The 27368-nt window shown below is 43.4% G+C and overlaps 1 protein-coding gene across 8 annotated transcripts in view; it reads left to right on the plus strand.

Moving 5' to 3' along the window:
* The window catches only part of tasp1 (taspase, threonine aspartase, 1), a 179698-nt gene that overhangs the window by 101897 nt on the left and 50433 nt on the right, over positions 1 to 27368 (plus strand). For 7 of the 8 annotated variants that reach the window (XM_060916843.1, XM_060916841.1, XM_060916842.1 and 4 more), the window contains exons 6-11: positions 2391 to 2475; positions 5562 to 5641; positions 10415 to 10521; positions 24606 to 24746; positions 24932 to 25010; positions 25210 to 25320. In XM_060916843.1, the coding sequence (XP_060772826.1) occupies positions 2391 to 2475; positions 5562 to 5641; positions 10415 to 10521; positions 24606 to 24746; positions 24932 to 25010; positions 25210 to 25320 (603 nt within the window). The remainder of the gene's footprint in view (positions 1 to 2390; positions 2476 to 5561; positions 5642 to 10414; positions 10522 to 24605; positions 24747 to 24931; positions 25011 to 25209; positions 25321 to 27368) is intronic. The other variant, XM_060916848.1, reaches the window with a different exon arrangement.

Here is a 27368-nt window from a genome sequence, read left to right on the forward strand (position 1 = left end):
TGTTGAGTAGAAAATCAGTAGTTTTTTTCAAAACCTGCTAAGACTCTGAGACACTTGTGTACATGCTGCCAACTTGGTCACTGAAAAAGGAGCTGATTTAAAATAGAATAAAATTGTACTGTCTTTCTCTAACATTTCTGGAAAAGCTTGTAATATCCCAGACCTTCTCCAACCCTGATTCCAAAAAAGTTGGGACAAAGTACAAATTGTAAATAAAAACGGAATGCAATAATTTACAAATCTCAAAAACTGATATTGTATTCACAATAGAACATAGACAACATATCAAATGTTGAAAGTGAGACATTTTGAAATTTCATGCCAAATATTGGCTCATTTGAAATTTCATGACAGCAACACATCTCAAAAAAGTTGGGACAGGGGCAATAAGAGGCTGGAAAAGTTAAAGGTAGAAAAAAGGAACAGCTGGAGGACCAAATGGCAACTCATTAGGTCAATTGGCAATAGGTCATTAACATGACTGGGTATAAAAAGAGCATCTTGGAGTGGCAGCGGCTCTCAGAAGTAAAGATGGGAAGAGAATCACCAATCCCCCTAATTCTGTGCTGACAAATAGTGGAGCAATATCAGAAAGGAGTTCAACAGTGTAAAATTGCAAAGAGTTTGAACATATCATCTACAGTGCATAATATCATCAAAAGATTCAGAGAATCTGGAAGAATCTCTGTGCGTAAGGGTCAAGGCCGGAAAACCATACTGGGTGCCCGTGATCTTCGGGCCCTTAGACGGCACTGCATCACATACAGGCATGCTTCTGTATTGGAAATCACAAAATGGGCTCAGGAATATTTCCAGAGAACATTATCTGTGAACACAATTCACCGTGCCATCCGCCGTTGCCAGCTAAAACTCTATAGTTCAAAGAAGCCGCCGTATCTAAACATGATCCAGAAGCGCAGACGTCTTCTCTGGGCCAAGGCTCATTTAAAATGGACTGTGGCAAAGTGGAAAACTGTTCTGTGGTCAGACGAATCAAAATTTGAAGTTCTTTATGGAAATCAGGGACGCCGTGTCATTCGGACTAAAGAGGAGAAGGACGACCCAAGTTGTTATCAGCGCTCAGTTCAGAAGCCTGCATCTCTGATGGTATGGAGTTGCATTAGTGCATGTGGCATGGGCAGCTTACACATCTGGAAAGACACCATCAATGCTGAAAGGTATATCCAGGTTCTAGAGCAACATATGCTCCCATCCAGACGACGTCTCTTTCAAGGAAGACCTTGCATTTTCCAACATGACAATGCCAAACCACATACTGCATCAATTACAGCATCATGGCTGCGTAGAAGATGGGTCTGGGTACTGAACTGGCCAGCCTGCAGTCCAGATCTTTTACCCATAGAAAACATTTGGTGCATCATAAAACGGAAGATACGACAAAAAAAGACCTAAGACAGTTGAGCAACTAGAATCCTACATTAGACAAGAATGGGTTAACATTCCTATCCCAAAACTTGAGCAACTTGTCTCCTCAGTCCCCAGACGTTTACAGACTATTGTAAAGAGAAAAGGGGATGTCTCACAGTGGTAAACATGGCCTTGTCCCAACTTTTTTGAGGTGGTGTTGTCATGAAATTTAAAATCACCTAATTTTTCTCTTTAAATGATACATTTTCTCAGTTTAAACATTTGATATGTCATCTATGTTCTATTCTGAATAAAATATGGAATTTTGAAACTTCCACATCATTGCATTCCATTTTTATTTACAATTTGTACTTTGTCCCAACTTTTTTGGAATCGGGGTTGTAATTGATGACAATAAAAATGTAGGGATATGCTGTAAAATATGATCACAAGCATATGTTTAAAGCATTGAACCAGTAATGTTGGTGCAGTTCTGCTGGGTGATAGGATGCTATTTCAAATGTGTGAATGTTAGCGATGGCATGCTACCACTTTTTCTTTTCTGATGCCTATACCAGTAGTAAAACCTTGTTTATCATCTGACATCAGTACCAATATGGAATTGTTTTCTTTAAAAACTACTAAGCTTTAAATGATGGATTTTTTTTAAGCTATAGCGCTTTAGTGAAAAAAATACAGGAAAATAGCATAGATAAAAACATGACTTCTACAAAACCTTTTAAATCTTTTAAAATTAAGCTCAGCTCTTTCAAACAAAAACAACTTCCAATCGAAGTATAAAAAATATATATCTTGCATATTGGGTTGGTGCCATGTGTCGTGAAAATGCCCTCTCTACTGTAAGCAATTTCTAATCAAAGCACTCAATGGAGTAACCAAATACAACTACCTGGAAACTATGACCTAGAATACAAAACCTAAAATAATTCCTCTCAGTTTAATCAGACGTATGCAAACATCACCAGGTACTTGAACTCTCCAATTTTATTAATATTTTGCAGGAATCAAGAATCCAGTAATGGTTGCAAGAACACTCCTGAATGAAGCACAGAAAGGGAAGCTTTCAGCTGGAAGAGTTCCTCCTTGGTGAGCTCATGTTTTTATGAGCCAGATGGCCCTGATTTACTATGATCTAAAATAAAGGCGATAATTGATTTTATTTTGTATATACAGTACGTTCTATGATTTATTGCTATTCCTTGTAAAGATTAGTAAAAAAGGTGAGGGGGAAAAAAAACACCTTTTCTTCATCTCGCACTGAGATGAACAAATCCCTCAAGAAATAATTATTTTTCAACAAAAATGTGTGTGCCGCTATTACTGGCACCTGCTGCATTTAATACTTTGTCCTACTGGAAAATCCAAAGATAACCCAGTTTTAGTTTCCTGGCAGAAGCAGCCAGATTCTGATTTAAAATGTCCTGGTATTTCATGGAGTTCATGATGCTATGTACTCTAATGAGGTTTCCAGGGCCTTTGGAGGAAACCCACCCGAAAACAACAGAATGTCCACCATATTTTACCGTTGGGATAGGGTTCTTTTTATGCCAAACCCACCTTGAGTGTTTTATTACTAAAATGCTCCATTTTTGTTGCATCAGACCATAGAACACAGTTCCAATCAAAGTTGTAGCTTTTTGCAAATTTCAGATATTTACATTTCTGGTTAACTGACAGAAAAAGTTTCTGCTGTACAAAGATGTCCCCAAGTGCCGGCGACTGGTGGTTTTCTCTGCCTACACAGATGGTCTGCACCGGCTACTCATCTCATCTCATTATCTCTAGCCGCTTTATCCTTCTACAGGGTCGCAGGCAAGCTGGAGCCTATCCCAGCTGACTACGGGCGAAAGGCGGGGTACACCCTGGACAAGTCGCCAGGTCATCACAGGGCTGACACATAGACAACCATTCACACTCTCATTCACACCTACGGTCAATTTAGAGTCACCAGTTAACCTAACCTGCATGTCTTTGGACTGTGGGGGAAACCGGAGCACCCGGAGGAAACCCACGCGGACACGGGGAGAACATGCAAACTCCGCACAGAAGGGCCCTCGCCGGCCCCGGGGCTCGAACCCAGGACCTTCTTGCTGTGAGGCGACAGCGCTAACCACTACACCACCGTGCCGCCGCACCGGCTACTCGATCCCAAAAAAAAAAATTAAAACTTGCCTTTCAATGTTCAAGCGATTTTATATTGTCTCCACTGCCCATAATTTGCTGCAAATCCAATTATTCCACCATGAAATTATCTTGGATTCAGGTCCAGCATGACTGGCAGTGACGCCATATTTGTTGACCGATTCTCATGCTCTGATTGGCTGAGCTGGGCCACATGACCACGCTGTAGCAGACTGTTTAGCAGACAATGGTAAAAACGCAGTTGGTGGTTGTTGCAGACGATTTCACTCAGTTTTCACAAAATGCCACCGAAGAAGAAACTAAAATCTTCCGTGGGCCAAATAAATATCAAGTCTATTTTTTCTGCAGGTTTGTACATACAAGTCATAATTAATATTTTCATATTTTGTCTTTGTTCCACTTGCCAACCCACCCCACATAGGCCATACTGCCCATAGTTATGCAAGTTATGACAACAGTAATAACAATCATGTTCTTATAATGCATTCACAAATATTTATGCTGAAATTAAAACTGTACAATACACAATACCACACCAGAAGCACATCAAATATGTTACACATGCACCAAATAAGCTCACTGTGTAGTTGTGTTACATGGTCAGGCACCATACGACAGAACGTAACTGAGAAAGCCAAGCACATGTATGGAAATTTCATACATATTTTGCAAGTATTTTACAGGGAAATGCTTAGTAATTTATTAGCTGAGAATGCACCAGAAGGCATGTAGATTCCAAAATTTTCTGGGGGGGGATGCCCTCAGGACCCCCCCAGCATTCATGCGCCTTCGGCACCGCAAATTCCAGAGCCTCCATTCCTTATTTTTTTTTTTTTTAAGCTTGCTATTTCAGATTCTCTGGAGAACCCTGGGCATATCTTCCAAATAATCTGTTGGCATGGCGGTGGTGTCTGATGGTAATTTTGGAGACTTGAAAATCCCAAGATTTTAGTATTTCATGTAAAGAAAAATCCTTGGGTGGGGTTTTGTTCGGGTTTTTTTTTTTTAAAATCTCCCACTGGCCAAAACGCCTGAAGGAGGATTATGTCGTGGCGACATCTGTCTGTTCTGGGAAGGGTACTCAACTTCTGAAATCAACTCCTCTTACAATTTTTGGAGGAATTTCATGAAACTTGACAAGATTCTTTGTTACCGTATGTCAGTAATACGCATATTGCAATTTCGTTCAATTCAGTCGCATTTTACCAGAGTTATGGCCTTAGAGCATAGATATAGTTGCCAGCGGGGGACATTATGCTCTGAGAGCACTCTTTTTTTTTTTTTTTTTTTTGTTGGGTCTCTTACCATCCTCCCCACTGGGTCCAGTTCCAGGCAAGTTTGTAACAGTCCCAGTTGGTGTCCACTTTTTTAAATATTGTCCTAACAGTAGAAATGGGCATTTTCAGGTGAGTAGCTTTTTTTTTTTTAATCAATCATTCCCTGACTTATGAAGGTCAACATACTTCTCCCTCATTTGGTTTGTGTGTTCTCTTATCTTATGTTGATGGATGACTAAGGGAATTTGGCCTCTGTGTCACCTCATATTTGTACTCCAATTAATCAGGAAGTCATGGATTACAGCTAGAATCTTCCTACATACTCACTCCAACACAAAAATGTACAATTTAAGCGGGAAACATGCTTCAGTTTGTACACCATCTGTGTACACAATCATTTCCAAGGTGGCAATAAAAGTGGCACACGTGTTTTTGTTGAAAATAATTATTTCTTGAGGGATTTGTTTTTCTCAATAATTTTTTTTCAATTAAAGGCTGGATTTTACCCTTTTTTCAGTGTGAGATGAAACTATTTCACCAAAAGGTGGATTTTTTTCTAACCCCATTTCACTTGGGATGCCAATAATCATGAAGGGCACTATAGCATAGTTTTGCATCCCCTTCAACAGGAGTTTGTGTGGTAGATGGTTGTCACATGTACCTCATTCTGCAGGCTTAGTGCTGTTTTGATTCCGGCAGATTTATCTCAAGTCTCACTGATTTTAAAATCAATAAGTTCATACTTTATTTTAGTTTTTTAGCTGGAATTGGAGCACAGCAATGGGCTATCAGTCATGGCATACCTCCATGTCCTTCGGAGAAGATGGCCACCAGTAAGTATTTTGTAAAATTACAAGAACTTGCATCAGAATTGACAACTGTAACCTAAATAATTTTCATTTATAGGCAAAGACCAATAAGAAGTCACAAAGTATGTGAGCAATCGCATGCTCTGATTGGCGACTCTACTACTAGGCTATCAGCTCATATACTGTGAGTAGAGAAAAACAAATTGGCAAAGTGTTTTCCTGAACCAGCCGAGGACTAAATAAGTCTACTCAAAAAAATAATAATAATAATCGTCTTATAATCGGGTACAAAAAAAAAAAGAAATATCTCAGGCAAGCTATTATTCAACTTAAGTGGCTTCTACATTTTGGATATTCACTATGGTCTTCATTAGCTTAGATGAATAATCATGCAATAATAAATGATTGACTTGAAGTACTTGCTTGAACTTTATAGTAAAGTGCTAGTCTTATGAAAATGACATCACGCCTGGAAGTTATACCTTATAAAACTAGACGTGTTAAATAATTTACTATCTAAACTGTATTTTAATACAAGACTGGGAACATGTTCTATTTAGCTGGTAAAGTTTGGCTCTGAGTCCACCATTACATGAATGCATTCCTGGGAAGTTATTGTTAATTCAAAGGAAGTGACGTCATATGCACAGTGCTTGAAAGTTTGCGGCATTTCTAGCTTTGACTCCTTTACAAAGTGTAGCTTTTTTTTTTTTTTTAAATATTTTTTTGGGCTTTTTTCACCTTTATTGGATAGGACAGTGTAGAGACAGGAAATGAGCGGGAGAGAGAGACGGGGAGGGATCGGGAAATGACCTCGGGTCAGAATCGAACCCGAGTCCCCGGATTTATGGTATGGTGCCTTATCCACCTGAGCCAGGACGCCCCCAGTGTAGCACTTTTTAAAGATTTTTTTTTTTTTTATTCCAAAACAAAATTAAAACCAAAGCATGCCTCCTAAAAGGTGGGTCATTCAAGGCTGTTCAAGTGTACTGTAGCTGATTTTATTAAAAAAAAAAAAGGCCGAATTGTGATCCATTATAGCCCAAAGTTGGCAGGACACTTACGGAACGAATGGGTCCGAGTTATACGGACAGGACAGTTTGGTGTCTGTTTCATGCATTTTGAAAAAGATACATGAGGCAAATTCACGTAGAAGGATTTGAGCGACGTCTGGTATGTGGAGCAGTTCCTACGATCTGGAAACAAAAGTCAGACGTGCCATCCCAAAGAGCTCACCGCACAGTAAGTGTCAAGCTTGTCTTAGGCACTGTCACTTTCAGCGCTGGAGCCAGCAGAAGCAGGTGACGCATTGCATTGTGTGCAGCCAGCGTGCAGTATCCAGGAATTTGTTTGGGTTAACCTCCAAAACTAAGTTGCTCATAAAACTGCAACCTTTTCTGGTTCTAACAGTACCAATTAGGACCATGTAGACCCTTTCTATTTTGTGCTACGTTCTGTAGAGGTGGGTGTGGGGGTCAATGCACAATTACCATTATTGATTTTTACTAAAATCAACATATCTCTGCAACCGTAGAAGATTTTTACAACTCCACTCTCTCATTCAAGTATTTTTGCCACTCTCACTCCAGACTTTACAAGACAGCCATTGTTATCAAGTACACCTCTTTCCTATAATTTACAGTGTGATAACTGCCGACCTCTGAAATCAGATAAGGAAGCTCTGCAGTCCAAAATTAAAAGGCTGGAACATGAAGTAAGACAAAAGGAAACACAAATACGAGTCAGTTAGAGCAACTGGGTGAATACATTTAAAACTGTGGTTGATTCTCCAATAACTGTTTCAGCAGGTACATATACAGGTTTTATTTCTTTATTTGTGCTGTTTTTATTTCCTTTATTTAATCTGACTTAAAATCCATTGCATTCCTAACAAAGTAATGGATCTGGTGTGCCTAAAGGCCCGGTCTCACACGATAACTATAAATAAATTGATCCCCTGCAGTTTAGTTGGTTGGTGGTCACACCAGGCTGATAACGATACCTATAGCCCAGGCCTGGGTTTATTGGCATCAGTGAGATTGCTTCTGGACTGATTTTTTTTTTTTCCCCCCAAACCTGATCGGATAAAACATCTGACCAATCAGGTAGTTGTTTACATGTGACGTTGTCTGAGCATGTGCCGTTTTTCCCAAACACCTTTGTACATCCTTGTTGCATCAATGGAGGAGAAGCTGATTATAGAAGTGTCAAAGTATCCCATGCTTTATGACAAGAAGCACAAGCTGTACAAAGATACAGCCAAAAAGGAAGATGTATGGAATATCATCTGTGGTAGAGTGGGTATGACTGGTGAGTGTGTGTGTGTGTGTGTGTGTCTGTGCGAGATTAAAACCGAGATTTTAGAGCATGCAGACACACACACACTTTGCCACAAATACTATTTGTGGATCATGTAAAGAAGATTTTGTAGCGCGAGGTCTTATGTCTGATGCATTTTTCTATGTGCCCACTGCCAAATATTATATTTTTTTTAAATGACCTAAATTAGATGAAACATAAAACTTGTCACCTTACACCGGAGTCAGAGCACTGAGCGCCCACTTACTTATTCACAAAAGAATATTCGCATGGTAACGGCATGATGAATCCCTTTCATGCTTTCAGTTTTCATTGGTTTCTCTTTTGTGGTGGGAACGCCCACCGTAAACAGGATAAAATGTGTCAGTCATAGTTTGTGTTCAAGGTTCATTTATTAGCACTCTCAAAGCAAAACACAGGCATGTGTCTTATGTCTGTACAGTGTATAGCTGTGTCTGTCATGCCACTGACTGTCCGAGTGGGTCTGTTACGTGTGGGAGTGCTAGGAGTCTGAGATTAACAGTCATCTATGTGCTGCAGAATTTCATGCACCCAGATTCTCCTTTTCTTCTTTTGGCTTTGCCTTCTGTGCAAAATGAGCATCAAAAGCAGCTCTTCCTCGCTGTCACTGTCTGCCATTGTGTGCTGCTGAGTGCACTGGGTGTGCGCGCACCCAGCATACAACTGCTACATTTTCCCGCGAAAACCAACAACCAATAGTCTGGATTATAGTTGTGATGTGATTGCTCCAGACTGGAACTAAATTCAGGTATAGGTATAGTCAAAGTTACAGTTATAGGTGTAGTTATAGTTATCAGTGTTGTCGGACCAGGGCATAAAACAGCACTCAATATTCCTGACAATAAGCACCTAAAATAAAATTATAAAATATTATTATGACACTTGTGTACCATCCCCTTGTAGCATTTGTCGTCTTTGTCAAAATAATTAGTCTCAAGAACGCACGTCATTGCAGAGAATATTATAAAGTCAGTGTAAGGTAAGATGAGACAAGATGGCCTTTTATTATCCCACAAGGGGAACAAAAGAAGGCAGAGGCGCATATGACATCACACATGCAGTGCTGCTGACCTATAAATTGCTGCGATCTCAAAGCGGACAAGCTTTTAGTGATTTTTTTGGAACGGAATTCAGATGCAAAAAAAAAATTATTTTTCGTACCAATTTTTTATTTACTGGTGAACTTTACAACCTATTTGAGCGTATCTCACACAGAAAACCTAGGATTTTATGATGTCATTTTCATAAGACTAGCACTTTAAAGGTGACCTACTTCTGCGTTTTTGTGTGCTTGACAAGAGTCTGTACATAGTTTTGTAATATAATGATAGGAAGACCTATATAAACAAGTATACAATGTGAAGAGTGATGATGGGGAGCCTATGAGGTGATCACAAGAGGAGAATCAAATGAGCATGTTCTAATGGTATGCTGTTCAGCCCTAAAGTGCATATTACGGGTAAATTCAGGAGCAAGATCAATGTAATTCTCCTATTTTATATTAAACTTTGGTCAAATATCTGTCACATTTTGCATTTTGTGCAATTTTTTTACCTTGCGCAATACCAGAAAAATTCGGTTGAAATCAAGCCATTTGAGGCGAATTGGTCCGCCTCTGAAAAAACTTGCCATTTGGATTTCCCGGGAAACATTGATTTTCGTGATGTCACGTGCGGGATGCCTCCCTCTGAATCCTACGTCAGCGTTGGTTTGTTTATGAGAAAACGACCTGGTGGTTTTCTGCAAATTTCTTCAACATTATCATGTAATTATTAAAATGGTTAACAGATCGTAGGAGGGTGTAGCAACACCAATCTTGATGGGATTAGTACTCATTGTTTCCCACATTGTGCTCAGGTGACAATTCCATTTTTCAATGCAAAATCACTAGCTGCTAAACTTGGTCTACACAGGCTGTGCACTGAAACCGTGCAAGCTCAGTGCACAGGCTGTGCACTGAAACCTGCTGGCGTTTCCACAGGTGACGTCACGAATCTGGCTCCAGACTCCCTTGGGATTTTTCCAGACGCATTTTATTTTATTTTTTTCTGCTGTAGACAGATGACCTTGTGCAAAATTACCCTTCTGAATAAGTGTGTAAAGGGAAATTCTTTCATATAAAAAATCAATCGAATTTGGTCCAGGATATGCACTTTAAACTGCATGCCTTGTGAATGTTTTGTTCAACAGTGATGGCATATCAGGGAAGCCATTTAAGGAGCGAGCTCCAGAAGTCCATTTTGCTATCATGGGTTATATAAAGCATTCATATTCAGTGAGGTTGAGATTTTGCTGATTTTTAGGTTGAACCTGCAGGTTGTGGACCTAGTAGTAGTGCACCAAGATTTATAAACTAAGTGGGACCAGATGTTTTTGATCCTGCATTATAAAGAGCAAATATTTTGGAGAGGGAAATGTCCCAATATCAAATACTGATATTTGTTTTTAATATTTCAGAATTTAGTTTGTCAGCCTACAAAAGGAATAAACGAAAGATGGAGATGGCAGAGAAGATGGAACCAGAGCATAACTCTTTTAAGAGACGGCGACAATCAAGTGGAACTGTGAGTTAACTAATCTAAGCTAATTTTTATCGTTAGCTCTATATACCGATCTCCTGCAGTAGTTTCATTCTTGATGGTAGTCCAAACTACCAGTTGAAGATTTGTTTTTTTTGTTTTTGTTTTTTGTTTTTTTTTTTGGGGGGGGGGACACGTCGTCTTTTTCCAGTCTTCAGTTGTCTAGTTTTGGTTAGTCTGTGCCCATGATGGCCTCAGATTCTTATTTTTGGTTGACAGGAGTAGAACCTGTAAAGGCCAATTTATGCTGACAACCCAGTCCTCGCAGATAGCGTCGCAGACAGTGTCTGCGTAGCCCCCCCACCTTCACAGACGCTCTGCGTGCACCTCCCAAAAATTGTGACCACTGCAGAAGCCTCGCAGACAGCGTCGCAGACAAGAGGGCTCTGATTGGTCCACTCTACAGCCGCTGTACACGCACTTCTGCTTCCCTACTTTCCCGGTTTGGTTTGTTTTCACGACCGCCATTTTTAAAAACACGAGTGAAGATGGAGCAGCACGAAGAGCGGTTGATCGAGGAAGTGAGGAAGTACGTACATCTATACGACTCCAGTTCTAGTCATTATAAGTAACCGGAGGATAAACACTCCACTAACCACACCCACCAACTACTCCTAGCGATTTCGCGACTTCGCGCCCCCTTGCGTTGTGGCAGTGAAGAACATCGCGCTCGCCTATTACTCCCCGCTCAACGATAAATTACAAATGTCTGCGAAAAGCTATCTGCGAAAGCCTTGTCGCAAGAGCATGCAGAGGCCTTTAGTCTTCTGCTGTTTTAGCCCATCCACCTCAAGGTTTGATGTGTTGTGCATTCCGAGATGCTTTTTTGCTCACCATGGTTGTGAAGAATGCTTCTTTGATTTAATATCAACTTCCTGTCAGTTCAGACCAGTGGTGGGTTTCCCAAAAGCATCATAGCACAAAGATCATCATTAAATGGTAGAGCAAGTATCACAGTAAACACTCTCCTAGTTAAGATGCTCTTAGCATTAAGAGGCTTTTGGGAAACCCAGCCCAGTCTGGTCATTCTCCTCCAATCTCCCTTATCACCAAGGTGTTTCAGCCTGCAGACCCTCTGCCCACAGAATGTTTTTATTTTTCACACCATTCTTTGTAAACACTAGTGAAATTCCCAGGAGATCAGCAGTATCTGAAACACTCAAACCAGCCCATCTGGAACCAGCTACCATGCCATGGTTAAAATCAGAGAACACTTTTCCCCCATTCTGATGTTTAATGTGAACATTAACCGAAGCTCTTGATTTGCTTGATTTTATGCTGCTGTCGCATGATTAGCAGCTTGGATAACCGCATAAATGAGCAGATGTACAGGTGTTCCTATTAAAGTGGATGGTGAGTGTATGCAGCCAGTTGCAGCTTTACTTGATAGTGATATTGCAGTTAATACAGCATAATTAGGTGTTACCAATGTGTTTGCTTATCAAACCAAACTGCACTTGAAATAAGTTCAGAAAAATGTCTGTTATTGCTGCATTTGTAAGATGAGTTAAAAACGACGGAACATGGTCGGTAATGAATGATTAGTTTGAGACAAACAGTTTTTACAAACTCGGGTCAGAAAGCATGTGCTTGTTAGCTTGTAAGTAGTTCAGTTATGTTTTTGTAGATAACATTACATTGTACATCTTGCTTTCAGTTCACACTGAAATAATCCCAAAAAGTCTTGGCTCCAGGCTTTGAAAACTAAGTGCCTACCCCAAAATTTTGAGTCAATTCCATGCACTGGAAATGGTTCACTTTGCTGAAAGGCTGCAAGCAAAATCAATTTAGCTTCAGAATGTTTCTTGAGACATATTGTGTTTTTATATATATATAAACCTCTCACCAGAGAGGCCCAGGTGGCATATTTCAGCATCCCACCAGCCTCAGCAGAGGATTACCTGCTCCTGAAAGAGCAGATCCTGGGGTGCTGTGGATTTTCCATCTGCCAGGTTGCAATGGAGTTCCATCGCTGGGTGTTCCAGGCTGAGGTTAAACCTCGCAGTCAACTGGATACTTTGCTGAGGACCACCAAGCTTTGGCTGCAGCCCAAGCACTCAGCCATGCAAGTCGTAGGGCAGGTCACCTGGGCGTTTCTTCTAGGCTTTGCCTCCAGCAGAGTACATGGCTGTCGGCATGAGGGCACCCAAACCCCCTCTGAGCTAGGGGAGGCCTTCGAGTGCGCCCTGGTGACGCTGGACTTCAGCATGCAGGAGAAGCCAGCCCCCATCAGGTCCATGTGCTCCCTTTCTTGGGCAAATGTGGAGCCTTGATGGCACCCTCAGCAAACCACTCACCCTCCCTCTCTTGCCAGTGAGCCCATGCCAACTGCACCTGAACCACCTTCACCTGTCCCTGCTTGGAAACCGTGGCTGCATCATCCACTCACCCACCAGCCTTCATGTTCCAAGTGCCCTTGTGCAGATTGAGGGGTGGCCAGTGCAAGCCCTCCTGGACTCGGGCAGCACCATCGCACTGGCCCGACCCTCCATCTTGCCTAAGGCTGTGGGGCACTGTTGTACTGCTGTGGATACCTGTCTGCATTGTGATGCATGAGAGGTGGCCACTGCCTACATCTACACTGGGGATGAGAGAGATGAGTGGAAGGTCACTCTAGGTGTGGTACCTGACCTCCCTGTCCCTCTCTTCCTAGGTTGAGACTGGCCTGGGTTCCCAAGAGAGCTGCCTGCCGCGAGGAGGACAAGGAGATGCTGAGCCCCATGGAGGGCTGTGAACCTCATCTCACCACTCCAAGATGCGTGTCTGGCTGGAGGACATAAGGAAGCTGAGGACTGCATTGCTGAAGGTGAGTCCCACCACCTCTAACCCACTCTCGTGTGTTTAAGCAGGTGACATGTAAAAGGAACTTAAGGCAGGAGCAGAAAAAAGATGAGTGGCTGAAAAACTGCTGGGGGTAGGTGCACTTTTTATAGAGAGTGACGACCAGCAGCAGGGGCAGCCGGCTCTTACTTCCTGGTCTGCCAGGACCTCCTATACCAGCGAGGCGAAGGTGTGGACGACCTGGTGGTCCCCCACTCCAAGGTGGATTTCATGATGCACCTGGCCCACTCCCGCCACCTGGCAAGCCAGAGCATCCTTGAGAAAATCAAGGACCAGTTCCTCTGGCCAGGGATGAAGGCAAAGGTCAAAAACTTGTACCAGAATATGGTCCCTAATGTCTGTGGACTGTCCCCAAAGACCTACTTCTGCTCCACTCATACCTCTCCTGCTCATCGGTGTTCCCTTCGAGAGAGTGGGCATGGATTGGGTGGGTCCCTTTCCAAGTCTGCCTGGGGCCATGAACATGTCCTGGTCATCATGGACTATGCAACCCGATACCCTGAGGCAGTGCCACTGTGGAAGGCCACTTCCAAGAACATTGCCCAGGAACTGGTTCTGCTATTTTCCTACATGGCTGATCTGCATCATCTTAAATCCATCCTAAGTGAGCTGAGGGAGGCTGGGCTCACTGCCAACCCCTGGAAGTGCCATCTGGGACTGGCCAAAGTGCAGTACCTGGGCTACTGCATTGGCCTGCGTCTGCTGAAGCCACAGGAGAAGCAGGTGGAGGCTGTGCAGAAGTATCCCTGACCCATCACCAAGTGCCAGGCATATGCGTTCTTGGGGCTGACTGGGTGTTATCCCAGATTTATGCTTAACTTTTCTCTCTAGCCTCTCCTCTTTCAGACCTCACAAAAAAGGGCCAACTGGATAAGGTGCAATGGACCAACCAATCAGCTGCAAGCTACTCCCAGCTGAAAAGAACCATGCTGCTGTAGAAAGAGAATCCCTGGCCATCAAGTAGGTAGCTAACTGAGTTAAGGTATTATCTATCTGGTCATCACTTCCAACTGGTCACCGACCATGCCCCACTGTAGTAGATGGCGGCCACTAAAAATATCAACACTCTTGTTACTCGCTGGTTCTTGCCTCTTCTGGAGTTCTCTTTTCAGGTCCAGCACAGTGCCAGGACCCAGCACGGAAACACTTATGGTTATCTATGTTCATTCTGCTGCAGCTGCGAGTGCCACACTGGTGGAGAATTTTGGTACAAACACAGCATCTCTTTCCCCCCCCATGGAACCCCTTCTGCAGCACCACCTGGAGACCAGCCTCCAGTAACAGCAGGTGACCCAAGATTTCATTGGAGGTCTTAAGTTGCCACCTAGTAGCTGCTGCAGCAACGAGCAGACTTCATGGTGTGGTTCAGGACTTTATGGTGTGGTTCGATTCTCCCGCCATCAATACAAGATCTTGGCAAAACATGAATGCAGCTCTGGACAGAAATAAATGTGATGTTGCATAAGGCTATTGAAACAATATTACAATGAATGCGTGCCATAATCAAAGCAAAAGACAATCCAGTGAAATATTAGTGTGTGGCTTTTTTTGGCCAGGCAGTATAGAATATACTGTATGTCTTTTGCAGTGTCCCACACTTGGCAACCATAACACTTTCAGTACTGTCAGTAGTACAAACACCCATAATTCAAAATTAGACAACTGAATCCAGTCTATCCATACTGATTACTGATCTATCCAATCAGTCTTCACCTGTAAACGAACAACCTTAAAGGGTACCTGTAACAGCATTTAAACATAATTGATATTGATAGTACAAGCCCTAATTGTATTAATGCACACAGGTGCAGCCACCTGATTAGCTGTCATAACATTTAAAAGTCCAAAAGCACTTGAAATTTTATTAAACATGGGCAACCAATATGGTGCCCAGGATGTGACATCAATTCATTGATAGCCAGGTACCAAAAGTTAAGTGTAGCTGATGTAAACATACTTGTTAGCCTGGATTTAGTCAGATGAAAGAGTTATCTTCAAGTCAGTATGGGCAGTGGAGAAACCAAATATCTGTACGAACCTCAGAAAAAGGACTATCTGCATCTGGTAAATTATTTTGGCAGCAAATCATGAGATGAAATTGATGATCAGTGATGAAATTGGAGGTGCTTTGCAAGTGCGAAGTCGGGAAGGCAAGTCAAAGGATTTGACAGCCATCTGGTGCCGATGTCCACAGTGTGCCAAGTGGAAAACTGACACTGAATGTGTTTGTTATAAAGAGCATGAACTTGTATGCAGTATAATAAAGGCACAGTCATTGAATTGCTTCACGGGTAAACCCAGTTTGGATACGTATGTTGCAAACAAGTCTGCATTGGAAATGGACTATATACAGACAGTGATAGCATGGGAGCCTGATGTGAGAGCAAGAGCACCAGATGGAGAGCTTGCAAATTGGTAAGCAGCCTATTATATGTAGAAACTGTGTGCGCATGTGTTTAGGTATGTGGGTCCATACTCGCAAAAAAGCCTATTTATTTATTTTGTGAATACAGGTATAGACATACAGTGTGCCACAATAGTTAATATGGTCTAAATAGAGGCTAGTGACCGCTCAAAGCTGAGTGTGAGTTGAGAGCAGAGCGAAGCATGAAGCACTGGACAACAATTGTCCAACGGACAACAAAATGTATCTCTTTATTTACATAAGAGAGATGGGTTTTTATCCAGCACTTAATTTTAATTTGCTTTTTAAAAAATAATGTGGGATTATTTACTGACACATTTGTTGGGGGGGGTGATATATATAAAATTTATTTGTGTGTATGTATGCATGTTTTTATATATATATGTGTCTCGTCTTGTCTTCTTCCGCTTATCCGGGGCCGGATCGCGGAGGCAGCAGTCTGAGCATGGAAGCCCAAACTTCCCTCTCCCCAGACACCTCGGCCAGCTCCTCGGGAAGAACACAGAGGCATTCCCAGGCCAGCCAAGAGACATGGTCCCTCCAGCGTGTCCTGGGTCTTCCCCGGGGCCTCCTCCCGGGGGGACATGCCTGGAACACCTCCCCAGGGAGGCGTCCAGGAGGCATCCAAAAGAGATGCCTGAGCCACCACAGCTGATTCCTCTTGATGTGGAGGAGCAGCGGCTCTACTCCGAGGTCCTCCTGAGTGACTGTGCTTCTCACCCTATCTCCTAGTGCCCAGCCACCCTGCGAAGGAAACTCATTTTGGCTGCTTGTATCCGTGATCTTGTTCTTTCGGTCATTACCCAAAGCTCATGACCATAGGTGAGAGTTGGAACGTAGATCGACCGGTAAATTGAGAGCTTCGCCTTTTGGCTCAGCTCCTTCACCACGACGGACTGGTAAAGCGACCGCATCACTGCAGAAGCTGCACTGATCTGCCTGTTGATCTCACGCTCCATCCTTCCCTCACTCGTGAACAAGATCCTGAGATACTTAAACTCCTCCAGTTGAGGCACGACTTCTCCACCGACCTGAAGAGGGCAAGCCACCCTTTTCCAGTCGAGAACCATGGCCTCGGACTTGGAGGTGCTGATTCTCATCCCAGCCGCTTCACACTCGGCTGCAAATCACCCCAGTGCATGCTGAAGGTCCTGGTTTGAAGAAGCCAACAGGACAACATCATCCACAAAAAGCAGAGATGAAATCCTGTGGCTCCCAAACAGGATTCCCTCCGGCCCATGGCTGCACCTAGAAATTCTGTCCATAAAAATTATGAACAGAACCGGTGACAAAGGGCAGCCCTGCCGGAGTCCAACATGCACTGGGAACAGGTCTGACTTACTGCTGGCAATGCGAACCAGACTCCTGCTCTGTTCGTACAGGGACTGGACAGCCCTTAGCAAAGATCCCCGACCCCCATACTCCCGAAGCACCCCCCACAGGATACCACGAGGGACACGGTCGAATGCCTTCTCCAGATCCACAAAGCACATGTGGAGTGGTTGGGCAAACTCCCATGAACCCTCGAGCACCCTATGAAGGGTATAGAGCTGGTCCAGTGTTCCACGACCAGGACGAAAACCGCATTGTTCCTCCTGGATCCGAGGTTTGACTATTGGCCGAATTCTCCTCTCCAGTACCCTGGAGTAAACCTTCCCGGGAAGGCTGAGAAGTGTGATTCCCCTATAATTGGAGCACACTCTCCAGTCCCCTTTCTTAAAAAGAGGGACCACCACCCCGGTCTGTCACTCCAGAGGCACTGTCCCCAACTGCCATGCGATGTTGCAGAGGCATGTCAGCCAAGACAGCCCCACAACATCCAGAGACTTGAGATACTCAGGGCGGATCTCATCCACCCCTGGTGCCTTGCCACCGAGGAGCTTGCAAACCTCCTCAGTGACTTCGGCTTGTGTAATGGATGAGTCAACCTCTGAGTCATCAGCCTCCGCTTCCTCAATGGAAGATATGACGGTGGGATTGAGGAGATCCTCGAAGTATTCCTTCCACCGCCTGACAATATCCCCAGTTGAGGTCAACAGCTCCCCCCCCCGCACTGTAAACAGTGTCGGCAGAGTACTGCTTCCCCCTCCTGAGGCGCCGGACGATTTGCCAGAATTTCTTCGAGGCTGGCCAATAGTCCTCCTCCATGGCCTCACCAAACTCCTCCCAATTCTGAGTTTTTGCCTCCGCAACTGCCCGAGCTGTGGCATGCCTGGCCTGCCGATACCCATCAGCTGCCTCAGGAGTCCCGGAGGCCAACATGGCCCAATAGGACTCCTTCAGCTTGACGGCATCCCTTACTTCCAGTGTCCACCACCGGGTTCGAGGATTGCCGCCATGACAGGCACCCTCGCTTCACCAGAGTGTCCAAGACATAGGGCCAGAGATCAGATGAAACGACAACAAAGTCGATCATCGACCGCCGACCTAAGGTGTCCTGGTGCCACGTGCACTTATAAATGCATGTCCTAAATGCATGTCCTAAATTCACCATGCATTGCCTAATATGATTCGAACTTCACAGGTTATAGGATATGATGGTTCTGATATCCAGATGCCCAAAATGACCCTCTGGTATATCGCCACCATTTGGACCTGGACAGTAATGACTCCATTGCCTAAACACATTACATTTTGACGTATTCCTCCTAGGCGGTTTGTTGGATTCATGCCATATTTGGTATACGTGATGTCAAGTTGGTGCTCATTTTAAATTGTGAAGGGATTTGTGATATCTTGCATGATGTTAAAATGGTGAACCAGTAAATTTGTTACGCCACACAAACAGGAAGTGTGTTATAAATTCAGCATCCATTGCCTGATATGGCTCAAACTTCACAGGTTATAGGATATGATGGTTCTGATGATCTCCACATGCCCAAAGTGACACTCTGGTATAGCACCACCATTTGGACCTGGACAGTATTGACTCCATTGCCTAAAAACTCTCTCATGAAATTTAGTACACACATCAGTCCTGGCTACCGCTACTCAGGGATAGAGGCTTGACCCCGGATGTGTCCAGGGGACTCCATAGTGCCCCCACATCATTGATACTTCTGCCTGGTATATAGTTTCACCTTTCCATGTCAAATTTTGTAGGTGTGTGGGGTGCCTCAAGATGAACAAAACTGAACTGGATGTTGTATTAGCCAATTGAATTGCAATAGGATTTGCGATATCTTGCATGATGTTGAAATGGTGAACCAATAAATTGATATGTTTTGCCATATGATGGTTCTGATGATCTCCACATACCCAAAGTGACCCTCTGGTATAGCGCCACCATTTGAACCTGGACAGTATTGACTCCATTGCCTAAAAACTCACTCATGAAATTTGGTACACACAAGATGTTGAAATGGTGAAACAATAAATTTATATATGTTAAGCCACGCAAACAGGAAATGTCTCAAATTCACCATGCATTGTCTGATATGGCTCAAACGTCACAGGATATGATGGTTGTGGTGATATCCACATGCCCAAAGTGACCCTCTGGTTTCCACCACTATTTGGATCTGGACAGTCATGACTCCATTGCCTAAAATCTCATCACTGGTGGCACACAGATAAGATACCTAGGCTTCTGTCTCGCATCTCAGATGCATGTGCATTGTATGATGAAAACGTGTGACGGGTTGTGGAATCGGAGGTGCAAGGACCCCTCACTGTCGCTTGTGGCTATATTTATTTTGCAACCATCAGCTTTGCACGCCGCTATTTTTCAACAATGTTTTGTACATCTGGCTACATCAGTGTCAGGAGAAGCAAGCCAATCAAGTTACAGGAAACCTATCAATAATTCTATGTCATGCTAACCTTTGACACTGCCCACAAAATGCCAATATGGCTACACCCTTGAATGAGTAGGAATACAAAAGAATTTTAAAGCATTGCTTTATGCAATACGGTGTGACAATAAAGGGTGCATGCAATACAATATCCACCCAAAATTGCTTGCAAATTTTTTCTTGCGTTTAGTTTTTCATAGGTTGTTGTGATATGGCTGAAGGGCTTTGAAATATTCCACAGCTGGAAAAAGGACTGGTGTCTCAGTTCCATGACATGAATGCTTTGTTGTTTCCCCATTGAAAAAATGCTCACAGCATCTGTCATATCTTGCCGACTATGACTAATTGTTAGATTTCTCACTCTTTTCTCCTTATCTTCTTGGGAAATATGCAAGTAGGCACAAAACTTGTTTTAAAAGTGTTATTGTTTTGTTTGTTTTTCTTTAACTGAAACTTCAATATACTTTCAGGTGTTATCTGTTCTTAGTATCTAGGCCTAACTCCATGGTACATTCTTTAAAACCCTCTGGGCCTGTGATCCAAGGTCAATGTATAGATAAAGCTGTCCAACTTAATAACCCATAGCAATCATATTACATTATCTTAACATGTACCCTAAATATGAGACTACTGGGGCCTTGCCAAGGTATCATCAGTTGGCTTATTAGATGCTAAGGCATTTCAAATGTGGATGGAAAAGTAACCATAGAGCCCAGTTCTATTTAAAATTCCAGTCAGATCTAGCAAATTCTAGGCATTTACATTTGTCATTAGTTTAAAAAAAATTGGCTGATGCTGAATGAGTAAAGGAATTTGGCCTTTGTTTCACCTCACATTTATACCCCAAACATAAAGTTGAACAAGAAGTCATAAGACTTCCTAAAGTTTCAAGGTAGGGTTAAAATAAAAAGTAAATAAGCTTATTCAGGTACATTATATTCATAAGCATTCCAAGAACCCTGGGGTTGTCAATAATTGGGACATGTGATTTGTTATACTTCCAACCTATTTCAAAACCATCATTTCTCTCTAAAAATTTTGGGAAAAAGTTGTCTCTTCCCAGTTTGTCTCATTTCTGAAGACATCATATGTGAAGTCTTTCAGTCATGTTTTAGGGTATTTCACAGCATGGAATCTGCCCTTTTGAAGGTAACAAATGATTTGCTGATTGTGGTAATTGTGCCATTTTAATTTTGTTACAGCGCAGCCTTCAATTCTGGAGACCATAGTGTGATTGCATGTTTTAAATGTTGTGTTGGTGTTGAAGTTGCAGCAATAAATTATGGTCTATTCTGGGTCCTGCCCCCCCCCCCCCCCTTTCTTTCTCTCTCTGTATATTTGTTCCCTTTGGGAGATATCATTCAGAAGCATAACATTTGGTTTTCATTGTTATGCGAATGGTACACAGATATGTTTGCCCTTGCAACCAAATGATCCAGACTCCTTACATAGGCTTCATGACAAAGAATATCAAAAGTTGGATGTTTAAAAACTTCCTTCTATTCATCCATTTTCTTCCGCTTATCTGAAGTCAGGTCGCGGTGACAGTAGGCTAAGCAGGGTATTCCATGTGTTCCTCTCCCCAGCAACACTTTCCAGTTCTTCCTAGGGGGGATTCCAAGGCACTCCCAGGCCAGATGAGATGCATAATATCTCCAGAGTGTTCTGGGTCTACCCCAAGATCTCTTCCCAGTTGAACGTGCCTTCAAAACCTCCAAAGGAAAGCACCCAGGAGGCATCCTCATCAGATGCTCAGACCACCTCAGCTGACTCCTTTCAACATGGAGCAGCAGCTTGACTCCGAGATTCCTCCAGATGTCTGTGCTCCTCACCCTATCTCTGAGGGTGAGCCCAGCCACCCTCCAGAGAAAGCTTATTTTAGCTGCCTGCATCCGCGATCTCATCCTTTCGGTCACTACCCAAAGCTCATGACCATAGGTGAGGGTTGAAATGTAGATTGATTGGTAAATCAAAAGCTTTGCCTTCCGGCTCAGCTCCCTCTTCACCACGACAGACTGGTACAACACCTGCATTACTGCTGATCCCGCCCCAGTCCACCTGTCCATCTCGCACTCCATTTTGCCGTCACTCGTGAAGAAGACCCCAAGATACTTGAACTCTTTCACTTGAGGCAGCAACTCACTCCCAACCTGGAGGGGCATGTCACCATTTTCCAGCAGAGAACAATGGCTTCAGAATTGGAGGTGCTGACTCTCATCCCAGCTACTTCACTCTTGGCTGCAAACCGTTCCAGTGCTTGCTGAAGGTCACGCTCTGAAGAAGCCAACAGAACCATGTCATCTGCAAAAAGCAGAGATGCCAGTTCTGAGGTTCCCAAACCGGACACCATCCTCACACCGGCTGCCCCTTGAGATCCCATGCGTGGACATCACAAACAGGATCAGTGACAAGGGGCAGCCTTGATGGAGTCCAGCACCCACCGGAATTGTGTTTGACTTCGTGCCGAAAATTCGGACACAGCTCTTACTTTGGTTGTACAAGGACCAGATAGCTTGTAGCAATGGTCCCGATACCCCATACTCCCGCAGTGCCCCCCTACAAGAGTCCCCGGGGGATACAGTCGTAAGCCTTTTCCAAATCTGCAAAGCACATATAGACTGGCTGGTCATACTCCCGTGACACCCCCCCCACACACACACACACACAGCCCTGCTAGGGGAAAGAGCTGGTCCACCATTCCACAGCCAGGATGGAATCTGCATTGCTCCTCCTGAATCTGAGGTTTGACAATTGGTTGGAGCCTCCTTTCCAGCACCCTGGAATAAACTTTCCTGGGGAGGCTGAGCAATGTGATACCCTTATAATTGGAGCACACTCTCTGGTCCCCCTTTTTGAAAAGAGAACCCACCACCCTGGTCTGCCACTCCAAGGGCATTGTACCCAACCTCCACGCAACATTGAAGAGGCATGTCAGCCAAGACAGCCCAACAATGTCCAGAGCCTTCAGCATCTCAAGGTGTATCATTCACCCCTGGCGCCTTGCCACCAAGGAGCTTCTTGACTGCCTCAGTGACCTCTGCCAGAGATATGGTGAAGTTTCCCCTGAGTCCTTAGACACCACCTCCTCCATGGAGGACATGTCGGACGGATTCAGGAGTTCCTTAAAGTGCTCCTGCCATCGCCTGACAATGTCAGCAGTTTTGCTCACCAGGTCAGCAGTTTTGCTCACCAGCTGCGTACAGCCTGAGGCAAGCTCTGCTTCCCTTTCTTGAATCGCCGAACGGTTTGCTAGAACTTCCTTGAGGCTAACCAAAAGGCCTTCTCCATGGCCTCCCCGAACTCGTCCCACACCCAGGTTTTTGCTTCAGCAACTGTTGAAGCTGCAGCCCTTCTGGCCTCCTGGTACCTGCCTGCTGCCTCAAGTGACCCCTGGGCCAACCAACCCTGAAAGGCCTCTTTCTTCAGCTTGATGGCTTCCTTCACCACTGGTGTCCACCAGTGGGTTCTTAGGTTACCGCCATGACAGGCACCGACGACCTTTTGGCCACAGCTCCTACCAGCCGCCTCTACTATGGAGGCTTTGAACACGGTCCATTTGGATTCCATGTCCTGAACCGCCCCCGGGATGCACAAAAAGCTCTTCCGGAGGTGGGAATTGAAGACCTCATGAACAGAGGACTCTGCCAGACGTTCCCAGTTCACTCTCGCTACATGCTTGGGTTTACCAGGTCTGTCCGGCACCCTCCCCCGTCATCTGAGCCAACTCGCCACCAGGTGGTGATCAGTTGACAGCTCTGCACCTCTCTTTACCCGAGTGTCCAAGACGTATGGCCGTATATATGATGATACGACCACACAGTCGATCATTGATCCAAAAACCATCATCTTTGAGCACAGTTTGTCATTACATCAACAAATGCAAGTTCAAACCATGTATAAACAATATCCAGAAACGCTGCTGCCTTTTCTGGGCCCGAGCTCAGTTGCGATGGACTAAGGCAAATTGAAAAACTGTCCTATGATCTGACAATTTGAAATGTGAAATTCTTTTGAGTGTCATGGGCACTGTTTCCTCTGGAAATCGAGGAGAGGGATCATCCAGCTTATCAGCACAGTTCAAAAGCCAGCAACTGTGATGGTATGGGGCTGCATTAGTGTTCATGGCCTAGGTAGCTTGCACATCTGGGAAGGCACCATTAATGCTGAATGATGTATGCAGGTTTTGAAGCAACACAGTGCCATCCAGACAACATCTTTTTCAGAGAAGGACTTGTTTATTTCAGCAAGATAATGCCAGGCCGCATGCTACATATATTACAACTGCACAGTTTTGTAGTAAAAGTGTTTGGGTGCTAAATTGATCTGCCTGCAGTCCAGACCTGTCTCCCATTGAAAACATTTTGTGCATTATGATATGTAAGATACTACAAAAGAGACCCTGAACTGTTGAGCAGCTGAAATCCATTATCAGGCAAGAATGGAACATCATATCACTTTCAGAATTGCAGCAACTGGTCTCTTCAGTTCTCAAACGTTTACAGTGTGTTGTTAAAAGAAGAGGTGATGCAACACAGTGGTAAACATGCCTTTGTCCATATGTTTTTGAAGCTTGTTGCCAGCATTAAATTCAAAATGAGCATATATTAAAAATAAATAGATAAAATTTCTCAGTTTCAACATTTGCTGTGTTATTTTTGTATTATTTTCAGTGAAATATAGGGTTTCCATGAATTGCAAATCACATTGTTTTTATTTGCAGTTTACACAGTGCTCCAACTTTTTTTTTTTGAAACAGTGTTGTATTTTACCCTTTAAATCGATACTTAAACCTCATCTGTTTTCATTGGCATTCGATGTGACTTGAATGTATTCAAGAGCAGATTGTGTTTTATTGTTATTTAATGATCTATGTAAAAGCACTTTGGTCAGTAAAGGCTGTTTTTAAAGTGCTATATAAATCAAGTTGACTTATTTTACAATCTTCTGTGCATGAAACTGCATCTGTTTGGTAATTTGGTGCATAGAACAGTAATTAGGATTTCTTTCAGCAGGTGAATGAAATGGTGGATTTAGAGGAGCCTGCCTCTCTGGACACAGTTGGTGCTGTTGTTGTGGATCAGCAAGGGAATGTTGCAGCCGCTGTCTCTAGTGGAGGTTTAGCTATGAAACACCCAGGGCGAGTAGGCCAGGTAAGAATCAGTGTTCCTTCTGAGGTGTTATTAACTGTAGTTTGCTGCAGTCAGTGAGTCCTCCACATATAAAACTGCTGAATACTAGTTTTATTTTCTTGGAATAATTTTTCTCTTGTCTTTATGTGAAGGCTTGGCTGCAGTAGTAACAGATGTCTTTTTGTATCTTACTCTCTTTTTCTAAGGCTGCTCAGTATGGGTGTGGCTGTTGGGCTGAAAATGCTCATGATGCTCGACCTTATTCTACAGCTGTGAGTACCTCAGGTATGAACACAACTTTGTGGTGAAAGATATTTTGGCCTATTCTGAGACTTAAGCTAGCAAGAAAATACAGCTTTATGTATAAATTTTAGTTCAGTCATCCAGCTTTTAAGCAAGTTAGAAAGAGCACAGAGTAAGTATACATACATGTATTAACTAAAGGTTATAATCTGTTGCTGAATCTTCTTGTTGATTGTCACAGGATGTGGAGAGCATCTGATGCGCACCATGTTAGCTAGAGAGTGCTCCACAGCTATGCAGGCTGACAACGCTCATCAGGCTCTCCTGGAAGCTATGCAAAACAAGTTTATTGGTGAGGACATTTGACCTTATCATCCACGTGATGCTCCATGTGAACGCCGGTCTCGACAGCTGAATTCTTGAAAACGTCCAAAAATGTGATAATTTGCTTGTGATTGGGATACATGCAATGTAGGAACACATTTTAGTTTAGGACCTGTAGTAACATCCCTACACACACGCACGCGCTCTCTCTCTCTCTCTCTCTCTCTCTCCCCCCTCCCCTCCCCCTTGGAACACTTTGTTAGGAACACTGTACTAATATTGGGCTCCCTTTTCTCTCTTTAAAAAAAAAAAGTTCTTCAGAAGCATCCCATCTGGCACCAGCAATCATGCCATGATCAAAATCCATAAGATCATATTTTTCATCATTCTAATTACCAGAAGCTGATGCTCTATCTGCTTAATTTTATGCATTGGACTGCTGCCACCATGTACAGATATGGATCAAGAGATTCTGCCAGATACAGGTCAAGAACTTCCGTTAATGTTCACATCAAACCTTGGGGTGGATGGGCTGCAACAGCAGATTACAGCAATGGGTTCCACTCCAGTCAACCACAAACAAAAATCATCAAAACTGTACAGCTGAAGATTAACAAAACAAAAAATCAACTGATCTTTTTCCAGTCTTCAACTGTCCAGTTTCAGTGAGTCTGTGCCCATGATGGCCTCAGATTCTTGTTCTTGGCTGACAGGAGTGGAACTGGATGGGTTTTTCTCTGATCTCTCTCATCAACAAGATCCTGCAGATCCCCTGCACACAGGATGCTTTTTGTACCTTACTGTGAAAACTCCAGAGACTGTTGTGTGTGAAGTTCAGCAGTTTATGAAATGCCCAAACTAGTACATCTGGCACCAACAACCATGCCATGGTTAAAGTCACAGAGATAATACTTTTCCCCCCATTCTGATGTTTAATGTGAACATTAGCTGAATCTTTTGACCTGTATCTGTATATCTGTGTCTTGTGCTGCTGCCACATGAATGGCTAATTGGGTAGCCGCATAAATGAGCAGGTGTACAGGTGTTTCTTTTAAAGTGGAGAGGAGCGTACACAGTGGGTTCAGGAAGTATTCTGACCCCTTCACTTTTTTTTTTATTTAAAATATATTAAATTTACATTTTTGGCCATAAATTTATATATAGTAATCCATAATGACAAAGGGGGGGATCCTCTTAGAATTTTTCCTCCTTGCCATGCCTGCTTGCATGTCATTTAGCTAAGTATTCAGACTCTTGGCTAAGGCACTCAGAATTCAACCTAGTTTCACACTATTTGCTTTTATTATCTTGAAATATCTCCAGAACCTATCGGGAGTCTACCTGTGGCAAATTAAATTGATTTGAATTAGTGATTTTAGGTGTGATTTATAATGGTATACATCTGTATGTGTGCATAAGGTCCCACAATTCACAGGGCATGTTGGACCAAAAACCAAGCCATGGAGTCCAAGGAACTATCTGTAGACCTCTGCAATCAAATTGTGACAAGACATAGGCCGGGGCAAGGGTATAAAAAAATTTCTGAAGCATTGAATGTTCCCAAGAGCCCAGTGGTCTCCATTATTGTGAAATGGAAGAAGTTTGGAACCACCAAATTGTTGTTTGGCCAAACATGGCAACTGGGCTAGAAGGGCATCATGTTATGGAGTTTCTAAGAGGTAGGGAAAGGGATGTTGGTCAGAACTGAGGGAAGGATGAATGCAAGTAAATACAGAGAAGTCCTTGAAGAAAACCTTGTTGGCCATGTTGGCACCAACGACACAACCAGGCAGCAGTCTGAAGTCTGCCAAGGTATAGGGTGTTTCAGCAGACTGCTCTCTCTCCATACGACTACAATTAGTTTGCTCATCACACAATCTGGATTTTTGTTAACAATTTTGATCCATTTTGGGAACGAGACTTTTAAAGTAGAGATGGCATCCACCCCAGCTCCCATGGCACACGTAGATTTTTTGTTTGTTTGTTTGTTTTTACATTTTTCATGCAGTTACTAGAGCTCCACATCATTGACTGCCCACTACCTGCTCCACAATAGCCCTGGACTGAAACAGTTGA

The sequence above is a fragment of the Neoarius graeffei genome, chromosome 3, assembly GCF_027579695.1.
Source record: "Neoarius graeffei isolate fNeoGra1 chromosome 3, fNeoGra1.pri, whole genome shotgun sequence".
Lineage (NCBI taxonomy): Eukaryota > Metazoa > Chordata > Actinopteri > Siluriformes > Ariidae > Neoarius > Neoarius graeffei.